Consider the following 19,338-nt stretch of genomic DNA (forward strand, 5'->3'; position numbering starts at 1 on the left):
ATGGAGGACGATGAACGAAGGGAGCGTGAATGGGTGGTGATGTGCACGAGATCAGACAGATAGGAAGGAGCGAGGTTGTGGATAGCCTTGAATGTATACATGAGGATTTTGAATTGAATTCTGAATGAGACGGGAAGCCAGTGAAGTTGATGGAGAACTGGGGCGATGTGGTGGGATGAGGGGGTTTTGGTGATGATGCGTGCAGCCAAGTTTTGAACCATTTGAAGTTTACACAGAGATTTGAGAGGGAGACCAAGGAGGAGAAAGTTACAGTAGTCAATTCTAGAAGTGATCAGACTATGGACCAGGATGGAAGCAGAGTGTGATGAGAGTCATGGACGGAGTCGGTTATATGCATATTCAATATAAATTACATCCATGAAAAATACAATAAATATACATCATATAAATTAGTTGACATGAAATGTAAAAACAATCTAAACAAGTACTTGATATTTAAGGTACCTTATTGTTCTCCCAGTCAGTAATTTCACAACTACACAAAACAAACAATGTCATCAATAAGCTAACTGCTAAGTGACATGCAGAAACACTCACCAGGTCAGCAGTTTCTATCTCAAAATCCTTTCTTTCATCTTTTCTCGGCTCATGGTAGTCGGCTCCTGCAGCTCTGCTCCTTCCAACACGTTCTTAACTTTCCTACTTCCCCGCTCCAGCTAATATACTATGTGGTGGAGCATGGGACCCTGATACTCAACAGCGATTGGCTATTCCGTATTCTCGCGAGAATTAATGATGATACATTTAAACTATCGCAAGATTTTAAGAGATAAAGAGTCCAGAGAATGAAAGTTAAAATCTACACCTGGGTTACACCAGCATTATAGCAGTTCTCAACTATCTTGAAAACCTTTCCTTTCTCTGTTTCAGCTGTCCTTCTACCACAAATCAACCCCAGCACTTGTTTCCAGCCGCTCCACTTTGCCTTTGGTCACGTCTTTGCTTCTCTTGTGCACTGCTCATTGCTTTGGATGGTTGACCCCAGGTACCCAAACTAATCCACCTTCAGTAAGTCTGTTGCTTGCAGTTCACTGTTTCACCTGCCTCCCTCTCATCTACACATATGTATTCTGTTTTGCTTCTCATTCCTCTTCACTCCAGAGCCACTTCTTCAAGCTTTCCGCTCACCTGTTCCATGCACTCACTACAGATCACAATGTCATCTGCAAATATCATGATTTCTAAGGACTTTTGTCTCATCTCATCTGTAAACATTCCCATCATTATTGCAAATAAGAAGTGGCTTGGAGCTCATCCTTGATTTAATTAAACCTTAAACCCTTCAGTCACTCTTGTTGCACGTCTCACTCCTGTCTCACTGTCCTTATAGATGTCCTGCTCTATCCTGACATACTTCCAAAGCTGACTTTCTTATACAGTACTGCATTTTTTATTGACATCCTAATATATGTTTTGCATAGATCCACAGACGCAGTGCAAATCCTTCTGACCTTCATTATAGTTCTTTATCAACACTCTCAAGGCCAACATTAAGTTTGAAGAGACATGAACAATACTGCTGCTCAATGGTCACCATATTGCTTCTTATCAGGGTTTGAATCAACTGTCTCCACAACTCATTTCTTTAGATTCATATTATGGCTCATCAACTTTATCCCTCTGTAGCTCCTACAGGTCTATACATCCCCCTTGATTTTGAAAATATTGAGATCTGCTTGTTTAATTTGGCAAATGTTTGTAATCCCATTTATCCAGCCTTGCTACTGACACTGGATGTACACTGGCTTGTGGCCCACTTTGGCAAACAAACAACAATAAAAAAAACACTATAATCTAAACATTTTTAAAAGGTGAGAATGATTTACCCTGGTTATTCTTGTTCACACAAATTTATCTTGCTTTGTGTTGAATATTGTGATTCTTTAATGTGACAATTTCATAGAGGAAAAAGTGTAACTGTGTGACCAGTCACCAGAGATTTCATCTTTAGAGGGAGCACCACTATCATAAGAACTTTCCACAGTCCTAAAATATTCAGTTTGCACTTGTTGCAGATGTTAAAACAACAAAGGTAGTGTCTGTAAATTCAGGTTAGAAAAATACTGTCAGTATAGATTGGATATTAATGGATTTTTGTAGAAATTACCTGTTTAGTGATTAAACAGTTACAACAACTATTATGGAAAACGAGGTAAATATTTCTTATATAACTCTGTGCGGGTTTGTGGAATTAAACAAATACAGGTATTTATATTTTACAATTATGTTTACAATATATGTTTTAATAATTTGTGGTAATTCTATCATTGTGTATCTGATCTGGTCAAACAAAAGCCTTCACGAGCCCATGTACATCTTCATTGCAGCTTTGTTAGTTAACTGTGTTTTAAACAGCACTGTTGTTTATCCAAAGCTCCTGGTTGACTTTTTATCTGAAAAACAAATCATATCATATTCAACTTGTATCTTCCAGTTTTTTATGTTTTATACTTTAGGTGGTGCAGAATTTATTCTGTTGGCAGTGATGGCTTATGACAGATATGTGTCTATATGTAAACCTCTGAGATATCACGCTATTATGACAAACAACATGGTGAATACTTTTCTGATTTTAGCCTGGTTTTTACCTGCTTGTCATATTACAGTATCAGCAACCCTGAGTGCTAAAGCTAAACTATGCAACCTAACTTTGAATGGTATAATGTGTAACAATGCAGTTTTCACACTTCAGTGCATGAGATCAAAACCACTAACTGTATTTGGACTTATTAATTTAATAAATCTTATACTATTTCCAGTGCTCTTTATAATTTTTACATATGCAAAGATATTTATTTTATCTTATCAAAACTTTAAAACATTAAGAGGAAAAGCTGCTGAAACCTGCATACCCCACTTGTTGGTTATAATTAACTGCTCTTATTTATCTGCATATGATGTAATTAAAGCTCGAGTGGAGTCTGATTTTCCTGTAACTGCTCGCTTTTTAATGACAATGCAATTATTTGTCTCTGATCCTTTGTTTAATCCAGTCATATACGGACTAAAAATGAAAGAAATTTCTAAATGTCTAAAACTTTTCTTTTTAAGAAAATCCTAATTGCAAATATGTCGGAATTTTTTTAAAAGTAATTCTATTTAGAGAGTTCAAAAATGCAATCTGTATTTGTTGTTTTGTTTATGACTGCACACAATTAAGTGTTTTCACTTTTTTTTTACTTATAATAAACATGACACACTGTTCTCTCCTATGTCTATGTGTATAGGCTGCCCTTATAACCTAAAAGTATTGTATAAGTAATGGTGATACTGGCCCTGTTTACTTGGTATTGGATTGATATCAAACTTTGCTGCATCACACACCTCTACTTGCCAACTGGCCCCCAACAGTTAGAGCTCAGTGAGACTCTACCAATACAGACTCACTCACTTGGCCTGTGTACTCTTTCCTCCACATTCTTAACAAAGCCACACCACTCTTTATTGCATTGTACCAATGCATTTCAGTGTATTTCAACGTAACGTGGGCCTGGTTCGGATTGACCTGTTGTTCAGTCCAGACTTTAAGAATTGCTGCACTAGATAGAGTTATTCAGTTTCTCCTGTTTGTGCCTAATGCGATGAATGTTTGATTGCAGTCTAACTTAACATAAATGCACATAAAAGTGACTTTTTTGGTTGTTTTTAAATACTTTTTTCAAATCTAATTATGTGCGGACATATTACATTTTTAGTTTAAAAAAAAGTGAACACTTTCTAAGTGTATTAAAAGATTATATTTTACATGTGATGGTAGTTTTAGCAGAAATTCAGATGTTAAAATGTTTTTTTTTCTAGCATATTACATAAATTTAATAGATTTTTTTTTTCTTAAATTGAATTTTATGAGGATTTTGTTGAGATTTTTTGTACGATTTTCACTGAATATCATGTTTCTTTTGAATTGTGTGCTTATAATGTGACGTCATATTAAACTATAGGCTGTTCTTCATATCTTCTTTTTCTTGGTGTGGAACCACACATTCCGAGTGATTAACTTTCTCACTGTCAAATCTTTGTAAAGAACTGAAGCTTATAAGACTTGCAGTTCCCTTGGATGTTTTTATTCATGATCACTACAAAATGACCTTCTTTTAAAATTAAATTAAAAAAAGAAAAAAACCTTCAGTGTCAAAGTGAAACTACATTTTTACAGAGTAATACCAAAAAGTGTGGTGATACCCATCCATATGCAGAAAATGAGATGAAGGAAGGACGGAAGGGTGAAGCCTTTTTCTCACATGTGAAAGCTCTCGTTAAAACAGGTGCACCCGGTCAGTGTTGTCCAATAACAGATCGCTTTTACCTTATAGGAATTCAATAATTGGATTACTTAATCTATTTACCCTTATGATGCATCAGAACTTAACAGCTTAAGTGGATTTCATTATTACATGGAATTCTCATCATGCTGTTTATGACCAAAAAATAGGAAACCAAAATTTGTCTGTTAATTTTTCATTACAAAAATAATCCAGATCAAAATTTAGAATCAACAACAAACAACAACAAAATTGACACAACCAAAATAAACAGACAGTATGATTTTTGGAAATTATATTTTAAGGAAAAACTGAAATAATTAATTTGAATATGATTTTTTACCATATAATTTACTGAAAGTGACAATTAATCATTTAATAATTTGAATTAAGACTTTGATTATCAGCTTATCTGAAATTTAAGAATTTTTTTGTGCAGAATGTTTGATTAAAGGGGACCTATTATGCAAAATTCACTTTTTGCATGTTTTTGTACTTCCATTTGAGTGTCTACTGCTTCTAGAAACAGTCCAAGCTCAAAAAAAACCCAAAAAATCACCCAGCCGTTTTTTGACAATAAGTAAATATTTTCTGGTGTCTACAAAACGACCTGTTTCAAAAACCTTGGGATTGTTGCATCACAATCCCTGTTACCTAGCAACCCCAAGCTGAGCCCAGCCCCTCACCTAACAACCCAAGTGGAGAAACACGTCTCTGTTAAAGTCACGGCAGGTTTGTCTAAATTACCACTAGTACTATGTTAATAAAAGAGAAAAAAAGTTGAAAAACCCCCAGTAAAAACAATCCGAAACTCAAAGCCTCACAGGTTAACTTTGTGTCTGTCCACTATTACGTCCGGGGCGGCTGTGGGCCCAGAGGAGGAGGTGGAGGAGAGGAGAACTGTGACGGGGCAAACTGCTGAGCCAAGAGAGGCTGCAGACCCCCTGATGGAGGAGGAGGCGTATTCTTTTTTCCTTTTTTGTGAATTAATAATGATATAAACGTGCAATAATTCTTCACAGAATTTTTATGTTTTGAGTTGAGGGGTGTGGCCAACAGCAGCTTATTTGCATAATAGTGACGTAGCCCTAAAACTGCTTATTCTGAAACGAGCTCAAAACAGGCAGAACTGATCAGGTGAAACCTCAGTACCTGAGAATGATAAAGCTCACAGACCTATCCTGACTTATTCAAGGAAACATAAAAGGTCCCTTTAAACCTGTATGCTAGAATTATACGCACATAGAAAGCCATTTTAGACTATTTTGATAAGTAGTTCATTTTAGGACCTAATTCTGTCAGGACTTTGGGGTTATGTGTCTGTGTGGTGGTTCCTTGACTTCACTGTCAGTTTTGCAGTTTCCCACTAGAGGGTGCAGCAGAGCATGGTGCTGTGGGTCTCCACGGGAGGGTGGATCTCTGCAGGTGTGCTGCTGCAGACCTGCAAATCATCAGGTTCATCAAGGCAGAGGTTAAGAGGAGCTGGCTTTCAATCCTTCCTCGCCTGTGTGTTATCAATTGTGGTAAAACTGTGAGCCCCCTGAGTTTCTATTTTGAGATTTTCTCCTTCGCCTTTAACTTAGAAATTTATAATCTCTTTGTGCTCCCTAAAAGGTAACCCTGCAAACTTCCTGGATTTGTTCCCTTGTGCCATTACCTGGATTCCTCTATTCAATATCAATCTCACTGTTAAGTCTCTGGATCCTCAGCCCACAACTGGCACCACAAGGCTCCTCTTCATCCACCTGCGTGCAACCTGTCTGCCCATCATCCTCTAGCTTCAAGCCTTCAAACTGATCACCACTTCAACTCTCCACTTTGCTCCAATCAATCTGCTGCAGTTCACCCAGCGCACCTCTGGCTTCAATCCCACACAGAACCATCTCCTCGGATTTCCCTCACCTCTCCCTGGTGGTCTACCTCTTCCTCTACAGTAAGACACATTCCTAAAACCCCCTTAAATTCATGTAATCTGGGGTCTCTTGTTGTCTCATGTTCCTGATTCTCACCCTCCCCAGATCTAGACATTTCTTTAATTAATTCCTTTGTAAATAAACTTTAACTTTATATTGTCTGCTGAGAGTATCTTGCATGTGGGTCAGGTATATACCTAAAACCATGACAAACTCAGAAGCAGGTTAATAGCTCTTTTAGATTGTCAAATTAATCAGGAAGTATCAGATGTATCAGCTCAAAATATAACCAGGCTTCTTACCACCCAAGATCAGGATTTCAGCAAGTGCCTTGCTGTGGTACAGTTAGGATGGAGTACACCTTCCCTGGGAATGAGGCTGGGCAGGTGGTGTGTACCTGGTCAGCCTGTGGGAAGGTGGTTTGAACACTGCAGTCAACTGAGAACCAGTTGAGGTCACAGCTTGTCTGGAAGGTCACAGTGAGATTACAGTGGAGTTGAGTCAGGACTGAAGCTCTTTGGCTGATGGAGTTGGCNCAATGCAATTATTTGTCTCTGATCCTTTGTTTAATCCAGTCATATACGGACTAAAAATGAAAGAAATTTCTAAATGTCTAAAACTTTTCTTTTTAGGAAAATCCTAATTGCAAATATGTCTTAATTTTTTTTAAAGTAATTCTATTTATAGAGTTTAAAAAATGCAATCTGTATTTGTTGTTTTGTTTATGATTGCACACAATTAAGTGTTTTCACTTTTTTTTACAATAGTAATGATATTTAAATTTTGTAACATTTTTTGGCTGAGAATACCTTCACACATAAATGTGGTGAGGACAAAAGAAATGCACATTTCTTATTTTTAACAACTTTTCTCATCTGCCAGGGGACACAAGGAAAGAAAATCATTTACTTTCTAAACAAAAACAAAAGCCAAGAAGAACGTAAATTTTTAAACACTAATTCTTCAGTTTGACAGAATTATTTTTTGAGAATTTGGTGGTGATAGTAATATTTTTTTTTTTGCATAGAAACTTTGTTTAAAATTCATCCTACATTTTTAAAATGCAAATCATCTTCTAGTTGCCAGTTGAAAGCAAAAATCAGTTATTTAATAGTCATATTATATATTTAGATTTAGTGTACTTATAATAAACATGACACACTGTTCTCTCCTATGTCTATGTGTATAGGCTGCCCTTATAACCTAAAAGTATTGTATAAGTAATGGTGATACTGGCCCTGTTTACTTGGTATTGGATTGATATCAAACTTTGCTGCATCACACACCTCTACTTGCCAACTGGCCCCCAACAGTTAGAGCTCAGTGAGACTCTACCAATACAGACTCACTCACTTGGCCTGTGTACTCTTTCCTCCACATTCTTAACAAAGCCACACCACTCTTTATTGCATTGTACCAATGCATTTCAGTGTATTTCAACGTAACGTGGGCCTGGTTCGGATTGACCTGTTGTTCAGTCCAGACTTTAAGAATTGCTGCACTAGATAGAGTTATTCAGTTTCTCCTGTTTGTGCCTAATGCGATGAATGTTTGATTGCAGTCTAACTTAACATAAATGCACATAAAAGTGACTTTTTTGGTTGTTTTTAAATACTTTTTTCAAATCTAATTATGTGCGGACATATTACATTTTTAGTTTAAAAAAAAGTGAACACTTTCTAAGTGTATTAAAAGATTATATTTTACATGTGATGGTAGTTTTAGCAGAAATTCAGATGTTAAAATGTTTTTTTTTCTAGCATATTACATAAATTTAATAGATTTTTTTTTTCTTAAATTGAATTTTATGAGGATTTTGTTGAGATTTTTTGTACGATTTTCACTGAATATCATGTTTCTTTTGAATTGTGTGCTTATAATGTGACGTCATATTAAACTATAGGCTGTTCTTCATATCTTCTTTTTCTTGGTGTGGAACCACACATTCCGAGTGATTAACTTTCTCACTGTCAAATCTTTGTAAAGAACTGAAGCTTATAAGACTTGCAGTTCCCTTGGATGTTTTTATTCATGATCACTACAAAATGACCTTCTTTTAAAATTAAATTAAAAAAAGAAAAAAACCTTCAGTGTCAAAGTGAAACTACATTTTTACAGAGTAATACCAAAAAGTGTGGTGATACCCATCCATATGCAGAAAATGAGATGAAGGAAGGACGGAAGGGTGAAGCCTTTTTCTCACATGTGAAAGCTCTCGTTAAAACAGGTGCACCCGGTCAGTGTTGTCCAATAACAGATCGCTTTTACCTTATAGGAATTCAATAATTGGATTACTTAATCTATTTACCCTTATGATGCATCAGAACTTAACAGCTTAAGTGGATTTCATTATTACATGGAATTCTCATCATGCTGTTTATGACCAAAAAATAGGAAACCAAAATTTGTCTGTTAATTTTTCATTACAAAAAAAATCCAGATCAAAATTTAGAATCAACAACAAACAACAACAGAATTGACACAACCAAAATAAACAGACAATATGATTTTAGGAAATTATATTTTAAGGAAAAACTGAAATAATTAATTTGAATATGAAAGTGACGATTAATCATTTAATAATTTGAATTAAGACTTTGATTATCAGCTTATCTGAAATTTAAGAATTTTTTTGTGCAGAATGTTTGATTAAAGGGGACCTATTATGCAAAATTCATTTTTTGCATGTTTTTGTACTTCCATTTGAGTGTCTACTGCTTCTAGAAACAGTCCAAGCTCAAAAAAAACCCAAAAAATCACCCAGCCGTTTTTTGACAATAAGTAAATATTTTCTGGTGTCTACAAAACGACCTGTTTCAAAAACCTTGGGATTGTTGCATCACAATCCCTGTTACCTAGCAACCCCAAGCTGAGCCCAGCCCCTCACCTAACAACCCAAGTGGAGAAACACGTCTCTGTTAAAGTCACGGCAGGTTTGTCTAAATTACCACTAGTACTATGTTAATAAAAGAGAAAAAAAGTTGAAAAACCCCCAGTAAAAACAATCCGAAACTCAAAGCCTCACAGGTTAACTTTGTGTCTGTCCACTATTACGTCCGGGGCGGCTGTGGGCCNAAGTCTCTGTGTACCTGTGGCAGGTATTCATCACAGGACTCTGGAGGACTCAGTGAACAAAGAAAGGTATCATGCTGGGACACTGTCAGTTCCAGTGGTTAGGTGGTCATGGCAAACACTGGCTCAGTGCTAAGAGTGGTCTCACTCACCTGGTTGTTGCACTTAGCTGGGATGCTGATTACAAATGTGGTAATGTGACCTTTTTGAATTAATGTGATGTTTGCTGTGGTGTTTTCAAGTTATTTACTTTGGTGTTTTGGAGTTGTTTGCTTTTTATTTGTTTATTTTGGGTTATTTTCATTTGGGTTGCTGTGTTGCATGTTTTGCTGAGTTTTGTTTTGTTTTTGAGGTGACGTTACCACCCACAGCCGAAAATGCCCACTTTGACAGCGCAGGTGTTCTTCATTAGCCAAGTAGTCTGCAGACTGAGGAATTAGAGATAAAAGGGTGGCTGGACAGTTGAAGAGACAGAGAGAAAGAGGGGTGCCGGATAGACCCAGGACGCAAGGCAGCGGAACGGAAGGACTGGAGGGTGTTGCAGAGGTTCGAACAGCCGACTCGCCGTTGAGGATCAGACGACTGGCTGCTGTGGAGAACGGAAGGACTTGACGGTGCTGCAGAGGTTTGAACGGCCGACTCGCCGTTAAGGATCGGCCGACTGGCTGCTGTGGAGAAAGGGGGACTGGATCGTCGTCTAGATCTTCCACTGGAGAAGACCCATCTGTTGGTTGCCGCGCAGGATCGGTCAGCTGGAGACGAGAAGGCACGGAGCGTTGGAGGGAGGATACACCCTCCCCTCGTCTAGCTAAGACTCTGTTCCACAGACTTATTTGTTGACTCTGCCGCCTAGTACTGCACTGTATTTTATCTTAAATTGTTGTCAATTTATTGGCTCGAGTTTAAAGCCTGCCACATTTCCTGCAGTGTATTATATTAAATTTACTACTCAGGTCCCACACAAACTCAGAAGTAGTCAGTGCAAAGCACTGGGAGTCAACTTTTAGAGGAAAGGTGATGGATAACAGCTGACAAACTTGTGCCCAGACATTTAAATGTTTAAAGTCAATCAAAGGTTGAAAGTGAGTAGGAAGATACTGATCAATCAGAAAGGGTAAGAACTCCAGAGGTAACACATACACTATATGAATAAGTGTCACCGAACTAATCTGGAGCTGCGTCAGAGACACTGAGAACTGTTGTGGCAGCAAAATAACTTCCAGGCACTGTTAGACGAAATCACTCAAACAGGTTGGCAGCCATGGCTTTTGACAGATATGTGTCTATTTGTAAACCTTTGAGATAACAAACTATCATTAGAAAAACCACAGTGAATAGTTTCCTGGTTCTAGCATGGTTGTTTCCTGTTTTTCATATTGCATTTGAAACCAATTTGATTGCTGAAGCTAAAGTATGTAACTTAAACTTGAATGGAATATTTTGTAACAATGCAGTTTTCACACTTCAGTGTGTCAGATCAAAGCCAGTTACTGTACTTGGGGTTGTGTCTTGTAATACTTCCAATGCTTTTCACACTCTTTACATATGGAAAAATATTCATAATATCGTATCAAAAGTGTAAAACATTTAGAAGAAAGGCTGCTGAGACATGCATACCTCACTTGTTGGTTTTAGTTCGCTTCCCCTATTTGGCTGTATATGATGTAATTATAGCTCGAGTGGAGTCTGAGTTTTCTAAAATTACTCGCTTTATAATGACTTTGCAAATATTTTTGTATCATCCTTTGTTTAATTCAATTCAATTCAAAAATACTTTATTAATCCCAAAGGGAAATTAAATGTTGTTGTAGCTCATAATCCTGGTTTTGTTAAAGAGTCGTTATAGATGCTGATGGCTGTGGGCAGGAAGNAGTTATTCCTCAAGCTGGATGATCTGAAAGCCAGTTCTAATGTAATGTCTCTGTTTTAACTGTTGCACTAAAAAATGTGAAGAGTTAGGCTATTCTCAAAATAAAAAGGAAATGCTCCACTGTTTGCAATATTTTGTTTAGTATGTAATGATCATGCCTGGTTTTATCTATGTTTTGCCATGCCTTGCCACTAATCATCTCTCATTCTGTTCACCTGTGCCTCCCTCCTGATTACTGCTTCCACACCTGCTTCATGCCCTTTATATTCTCCTCCTCTCCACTCCTCCAGTACCAGATTATCGAATGGGCCATGCAAGTAGTTTTCCAGCATTCTCTAATTGACTTGCTGTTCCTTGACCACACTCTTGCTCCCTGGACTCACCCGTTCGCCTTGCCCTTGTCTAACTCTCGCTGGCTGAAGGATATTTGGACCTCGACCCTTGCATGTATCACGGATTCGAACCTCTTTCCCGCCCCTTTGGATAAGTCTCTCGCTCTCTGCCTTCCCGGTAACGACCATTGCCTGTCTGACAACAAGTTTGGTTATTCCCCTGTGACCTACCTGGTGAGAATGCAGAGCGTATTCCTCACTCTGGTCATCACTCTTCTGTTGACCATCTCCGCTCTCTGACTCACTGTGACCTAGGTTAGTGTCTCCACCATCGTTAGTCCCAACTTCCTGAGTTTCGTTTGGAGCAACGAACTCCTATCTTTCTCTTCAGAGCTGCTGCCAGCGTTCCAGTTGCTGAGCGAACTTTCTCTCAGTTGTTTAATAAAGCTACTTTAACTTTTCACTCCTGTTGTGGCTGAATTACCAGGTCCCTTTAGTGAATCTTGTCAGAGTAACATATGTGTACTAATAAGAGTGGATTTACTCATGAATGGCTAATGTGACAGAATTTTAAAATTTCTATGCAAATATTTACATCAATTTTTTTACATTAAGGCATCACATTCTTTCTTCGTATAGTCAAAATCCCTTCTCTGCACGTCTGAAAAATCTCAGCCTTGTCTCTCTAACTTTGTGTAGAGAGCAATGAACCTAAGTAGTCTCTCTGATATGCTAATTTTGAAACCTGTCCATTTTGGTCACTTGCAGTGAAACTTCTTTCTTTATTTCTGACACTTCCAGCTGTCCCACCTGTCTTTTTGCTAGTTCCATTGTCTTCAAACTATATATCCTAATGTAACAGATCTCACTACCATCTTGTAAACCTTTCTTTTCACTCTTGCAGCTATCTTCTGTCACAAATCACCCCTAACACTCATCTCCATTTACTTCAACCTTCCTCTAGTGTTTTCTTTACTGCTCTGTTCTGGATGGAAAGTTGATCCTATGTACTTAAACTCATCCATCTTCCATACCTCTACTCCTTAATGGTTCATTGTACCATCTGTGATTAACAACAAAAAGATTCAGTTTTTCTTCTGACTTTTGTTTCTCTTCTCTCTTCAGATCATAGATATACCTCTCCAGGCTTTTGTTCACTTGCTCTATATATCAGATAAGTTTGTTGTCCTCAAACATCATAGACTATAGGGAATCCTATATGATATCCCCTGTCAAACTGTCCATCACCAATGCAAACACAAAGGGTATCAGAGCAGATCCCTAATGCAGTCTGACCCCCACTTTAAACCCATCTGTGTTAGGTTTTGGGTTTTATTCAGTTTGCTGTGTTTCAGTTTGAGTTTATTGTTTATGTTATTCAGTATCTTGTTGGTTGTTGTTTTGTTTCTGTCTTTGTCTCTCGTGTCTGTGTTTGTTTTCATCCACCTCTTCCCCAGTTTTGTGATCTGGTCTCCTGCCACGCCCATCTCCACCTGCCTGTAATTAAGATCACTCACCTGTTCCCACTTTCCTCGTTTTCCTCTGTGTTTAAAACCCGGTCATTTTCTCCACCACTCCGTTTGATCATTGTTCATTTGTCCTCGTCCTGTTTTTCTTCTGTGCTCCTAGGTTTAGTTTATGTTTTTGTTTTGCTGCCCCGTCAGCTTTTGTTTTCCTTAATAAATCAGTTTTCATTTAGTTCCAGAGTATGAGTCTGCTTTCTGGGTTCACCTTCGTCACCACCAAACATGACAATCTGCCAGTCTTTTTGCACATCTCACTTTGCTCTTTGATTTGCCTGGTTCGTTAGAAAGGTTCTCTACAAGTACAATCCATTTACATGTCCTGCTTTGATCTCACATACATCCATATTTTACCTGGCTTTGTGACAGTGTCTTCCCTGGCACACTATCATGTGCCTTCTCTAGATCCACAGAATCCGTGCAACTCTCTTAAAAGCAAAACCACATCTGAAGAGTGGTTTGGCAGCATGAAACCATACTGCTTCTCACTGATTTCTTACTCTGGCTTCAACAACTCTTCTCTATAGCTTCATGGTATGGCTTATCACCTTTAACCCTCTGTAGTTACTACAGCTCTATACATCCCACTGATAATGTAAATGTTGATCCACATGCTTAGTTTGGTCAAGGTTTTAAGCCACATGTCCTTTCTGGACCTTTCTTTCCACCATTTAAATTTATGCAGGCTTGGTACTTCTACTTGGAGCCCCTTATGGCCGTGGAAAAAAAATACAAAAGAATTGAGATTTAAACTTTTTTTGATATTGTGCTTAATTTATTTGGACTTTTATTGTGAACATTATTTATCTTGCTTGGTGTTGAATGTTGTAGTTGTGTAATGTTACAGTTTTGATAAACAGTGAAACATTATGACTGGTCCCTAGAGATTTGATCTTTAGAGGGGCAACCAATCTAATAAAAAGCTTTCAACAGAAAGCTAAAATGTTCAGTTTGTACAATTTGTAGATGATAAAACCTTAAATGTTAGGTTAGAAAAAAGGACTATCATGACTGATTGCTTATTGATATAACTCTGGAGAAATTCACTGTTTATTGAAAGAACAGTTACAAAAGAATGGGGAATGAGGGAAATGTTTCCTACATAACTCTGTCGGGGTATGTGGAAATGAACAAATACAGGTATTTGTATTTTACTATTATGTTTATAATATATGTTGTAATATTCTGTAGTAATTCTATCATTGTGTATCTGATCTGGACAAACAAAAGTCTCCATGAGCCCATGTATATCTTCACAGCAGCTTTGTTATGTAACTGTGTTCTTTACAGCACCACTGTTTACCCAAAGCTCCTGATTGACTTTTTATCTGAACAACAAATCATATCATATTCAGCCTGCCTCTTCCAGTTTTTCATGTTTTATACTTTAGGTGGGACAGAGTTTATCCTGTTGGCAGTGATGGCTTTTGACAGATATGTGTCTATTTGTAAACCTCTGAGATATCAAACTATCATGAGAAAAACCACAGTGAATATTTTCCTGGTTCTAGCATGGTTGTTTCCTGTTTGTCATATTGCATTTGAAACCAGTTTGATTGCTGAAGCTAAAATATGTAACTTAAACTTGAATGGAATATTTTGTAACAATGCAGTTTTCACACTTCAGTGTGTCAGATCAAAGCCAGTTACTATACTTGGGGTTGTGTCTTTATTAGATCTTGTAATAATTCCAATGCTTTTCACAGTCTTTACATATGGAAAAATATTCATAATATCGTATCAAAAGTGTAAAACATTTAGAAGAAAGGCTGCTGAGACATGCATACCTCACTTGTTGGTTTTAGTTAGCGTCTCCTATTTGGCTGTATATGATGTAATTATAGCTCGAGTGCAGTCTGAGTTTTCTAAAATTGCTCGCTTTATAATGACTTTGCAAATATTTTTGTATCATCCTTTGTTTAATCCATTCATATACGGGCTAAAAATGAGAAAAATTTCGAAACATCTAAAATTTTTATGTTTACGCAAAGTCTAGTTGCAAATATGTCTGCATTCATGTAAAAACTCAATTTGATGTGAGAATACAACAATATTGTTGCTTTGATTGGGATTTCACACAAATAACTATTTTTCTTTTTATCAGAATCATAATGATATTGAAGTTGAAAAAAAGTAAATTATGCTGCATTGACCTTTTTGTCCCACTAAATAGATCCAGTCAGCTTTCCTGTTTTTTTAATGTGATGAGTATTTGAATAAGTTATAACTTAACAGAAATGGACAATACAGACCCTTACTGGTTGTTTGTTGTTTAAAATCTCCTCTGAAAAATTCTGGTCTATGAGGAAATTTTTGGGGACCCTTGTCTTATGTACTTAAGATCTTAAAAATGCAGTGCAGAAATCTGGAGCTATTGGCAGAATTCCAGTGTTAACAGTTTCACAGTGTGTTACATTGCCACATGATCCAGGTCAATACATGTTATCAACAGACCCACTGACACCCTTCTCAAGCATTTTAGTCAAAGGTTGTAACATACTTAAGACCACTTATATGATGCAAACTGTAGAAGGAGGATTCACTCCTAGACTAATGAGGGCAAACTTCAGACTACATCAGACTGTTTGCTTTTCCATCTAATTACATGAAGGGATATCAACAGAGATTTGATTTTTGAAAAGATAAAAATCTGATGCCCCTCTGCAGAATCACCACCTTAACAACGTGGAGGGGTATGAGTGCCCTACATGAACCTAGGGGATACATTGCCTGGGTCATCAGCCCCTTGTAGGATCTCTTTTGGCAAACAAGCCTCAGGTGAGGGGTCAAATAAACAGCCATTCAGAAAACCTGATGAATAAACAGCTTATACAGCAGGAAACCTCAAGAAATGACACTTGGGTAAAGAGAGGGGCAGAGCTGACAACTGATCACCACCTGGTGGTGAGTAGGATCCAGTGGGAGGGGAAACTGCTGGACAGTCCTGGTAAACCCAAACAAGTAGTGGGGGTGAACTGGGAAATTGTAGCCTCCTGTCTGTGAGATCTTCAACTTAGACCTCTGGGAGAGTTTTTTTTACGCTTCAATCTGTCCACACCCACAACCAATGAGTGAACAGGAGTTACGCTTGCGCCACCCACAAAAGCAGGGCCGGCCCGGCTGGCCCTACTCCAAAGCAAGGACTGGCCTTGAAAAAATGCCAGTGGAAACGCGCACAAAGCAAGCCGAGTAGAGTAGAGCCGGGACCTTTAGAGCCGGTGGAAAAGGGGCATAAATAGTCCATGTTCAGGGCCTTGATTGCAGATGCAGCTTCCAGTATCTGTGGCCTAAAAATTATTGGTGCCTGTATAAAAGGCTCGGACATTCTCTTTTGCTCTTTTGGTTTACCTATTATTAGGAAGTGACGCAGGCAAAAGTTCAGTGTGTTACTGTCATGATTGGTGGAAAAGGAGGCAAACCCAGAGTGCAGACTCATGATGAAAAAGAAACTAATTTATTTAAAATAAAATAAAAACAAAAACAAAACGTTGATAAGGCAGCAAGAAGAAAACTAAATACAAACCAAACTAAATTCAAAAACCAAACGGCCATGGGCAGGAGACGAGCAGAACCAGACATCAGGGAAAAAGACAAACAAACCAGCGAGTAAGTGGAGGAGATGACCAGGTTTTAAACACAGGAGGTAATTAGGAAAAATGGGCACAGGTTAGATTATTATGAAACCAGGAGCAGGTGGCGATGGGCATGACAAGTAAACAAGTGACAGATGGAGGAGAGGTGAATACTGACAGACACACAGCACAAGACATGAAAACAATAAAAGAAACAACAAACCCAAACCCAAAAAGAGACCAGAAACAAAACACTAAATACAAAAAGAAACATACAAAACTGAATCCTGACAGTTACACTGTCAGACCGGAGGAGGAGCTATTACTTCCTGTTTAATTCGTAGCATGTAAGCTGCGTTCCTGTTTTGCAGTCCTAAACGTTGATGCTTCAACCGTTACTCAAGTGGAAGCCTCTTTGTCCTCCTCCTCCCTTTATCCTGACCGATACACTATCTTGTTGGCTGCTAATACCTGCTGGTGGACACCAGTGGGATGGAGGCCATCAAGTTGAAGAAGGAGGCCTTTAGGGCTTGGCTATCCTTGAGGACTCCTGAAGCAACTGACAGGTGCACGGTGGCCAGAAAGACTGTGACTTCTGTGATTGCGGATGCAAAAACCTGGCATAGGAGGATTTTGAAGAGGGCATGGACTAGAACTTTTGATTGGCCTTGAGGAGGTTCTGGCAAACCTGACGACACAGAAAGGAAAAGCGGACCCTGTCTTAGGCCGTACTTCGTCCAAGTGGGGAACTGCTGACCCAGACTGGGGATATTGTTGAGCAGTGGAAGAAGCACTTCGGAGTGTTTAATCTGGCAACTAGTGTCCATCTTTAAGTGAAGTGAAGTGAAGTGAAATTTATTTATATAGCACTTTTCAGCAGCAAGGCGATCCAAAGTGCTTTACAACACAGAAACAACAACAGAATCAAATACAGAACAATCAGGTACAGAATCAAATGCAGATAAAAACGTCAAAATCAAATACAGAAATACAGAAATAAAAAAAACATCAGTCATGTATAATCTAAATGAAATATGAGATAATCTAAATAAAGTCATGAAACTAAACATATCTAAACATGAGCTAAGACAGTCAAAATAGTAGCTAAGATAATCTAAAGGAAATCATGATAAAGTTAAAACTGAACTAAACAACAATCAGGAATCTAACAATCTAACAATATCTAAAGTATGAGCTAAGATAAACTAAACTAAGCTAAATGTACAGGAAGGCTAAATAAGCTAACATAAACTGAAACATGATAATGCTAAACTAAAGGTACAAGAGACTAACTAATAGTACCAAAAAAGGCCCGCTAAACAGCCAACATGAAAAATCCTAGGATAAACATGATAATGCTAAACTAAAGTTAGCAAGAGGCTAACTAATAGTACTAAAGGCCCACTGACAGCCAACATAAGAATTGCTAAGATAACTAATCTAAGGTAGTGAAGGAAGGGAGAGAGGGAGTGTGAGTGGGGTGACAGAGACAAGGCAGAGACAGTGGAAAATGTGTGTGTGTGTGTGTGTGTTTGTAGAGATGGTGAAAGACGGTGTGGTGTGTCTTGTATGAATGTGTGTGTGTTTGTAGAGAAGTCCATGAATCACGTCACAGAGGCCATTGTCTTTGATAATATTATGGAATGTTTATCAACCAGTCCAGAAAAGATCCACAGATGCCCTTAGGCAAGGGAGGGGGCAGAGCATCTTGTTTATATAAAATCCAGGGAGAAATTGAAGATAGCTGGCCAGACAAGGTCAGCATAAGGGAGCCAGATTCACACAACAATAATTGCTTTGGGTCAAAGTCAAAGTCAAAAGTCAAAGTCAAATTTATTTATATAGCAGTTTTCAGCAACAGGGCAGTACAAAGTGCTGTACAACATGCAAACATAAAAATACAGAGTCATAAAACACATAACGATATCGAAGATATAGAGCTAAACATATCTAAAACATGAGACACTAAATAAGACTAAGTCGTACTAAAGATAAACCAAAGATAAATTGAGGAGAACCAAACTACGATATAACATAAACTAAACTAGAGTTTAAAAACCTCAGCCGAACACAAGCCATGAAAACACACACCCAATTTAAAGTGACATAAAAATACAGAGTAAAACTTATCTAAAACAAGTCATAATAAAAATAAACTAAAAATTAAAATAAGCTGAGGAAAACCAAACTAGGATATAATGAAAGTAAACATAAACTAGACTAGGATTGTTGGATTCACTCCTTCCGTTCCGCTAGAGGGCTCTATAGCTTTGCATTTAGTTAAGGGAGTGTACGGTGAACCGGAAGTGAAAGTGACCGACGGCGGACGGAAAGAGCGCGTACGTCGCCGTTAGCTAAGACCAGCAAGCTGATCTAATAAAGTTCTTATCCTACTTATTCGTTAGTATTGCCCAACGTGGTAAGTTGTATTAATGTTGTAAGCTGTAGCGAGATGTTTTGCGTTCTAAGTTGTTCTATTTGGCGAATTAGCTTAAAGCAATAAGACGCTAGCGGTTAGCGGCTAATTAGCTAATGCTAGTTTGCTCGTTGCACTGTGATATTGAATGTTTATTATATTGTGAAGTGAATTTTGTGATTTATAACAAGCCTAGTTCTTAAGTCTATGTTTAAGTTGTATTTATTTTGAATCTTGCAATACTAAGTATTGGGTTTTGTTTTACTTTATTTACAGTTTAATCGACAAGTCCGTGTAAAGACACTCGGCAATAAACAAAGGAACAACAACAACGACTACCTTATGTTCTTTGTAACA

At 37.8% G+C, this 19,338-nt stretch overlaps 2 protein-coding genes and 1 pseudogene across 2 annotated transcripts; all 3 read left to right on the forward strand.

Moving 5' to 3' along the window:
* Positions 1–2,054: 2,054 nt before the first annotated feature.
* On the forward strand, positions 2,055–4,159 carry LOC108245128 (olfactory receptor 2F1-like). Its single transcript, XM_017431798.2, has one exon. The coding sequence runs from the start codon at positions 2,162–2,164 to the stop codon at positions 3,080–3,082; it is 921 nt and encodes a 306-aa protein (XP_017287287.1). The 5' UTR covers positions 2,055–2,161; the 3' UTR covers positions 3,083–4,159.
* Positions 4,160–6,546: 2,387 nt separating this feature from the next.
* LOC108245129 lies at positions 6,547–11,770 on the forward strand (annotated as a pseudogene).
* A 2,298-nt stretch (positions 11,771–14,068) lies between these two features.
* Positions 14,069–14,989, forward strand: LOC108245132 (olfactory receptor 6M1-like). Its single transcript, XM_017431799.1, has one exon. It carries the CDS (start codon positions 14,069–14,071, stop codon positions 14,987–14,989), a length of 921 nt encoding a protein of 306 aa, XP_017287288.1.
* The last annotated feature ends 4,349 nt before the right edge of the window (positions 14,990–19,338 follow it).

The sequence above is a fragment of the Kryptolebias marmoratus genome, linkage group LG6, assembly GCF_001649575.2.
Source record: "Kryptolebias marmoratus isolate JLee-2015 linkage group LG6, ASM164957v2, whole genome shotgun sequence".
NCBI lineage: Eukaryota > Metazoa > Chordata > Actinopteri > Cyprinodontiformes > Rivulidae > Kryptolebias > Kryptolebias marmoratus.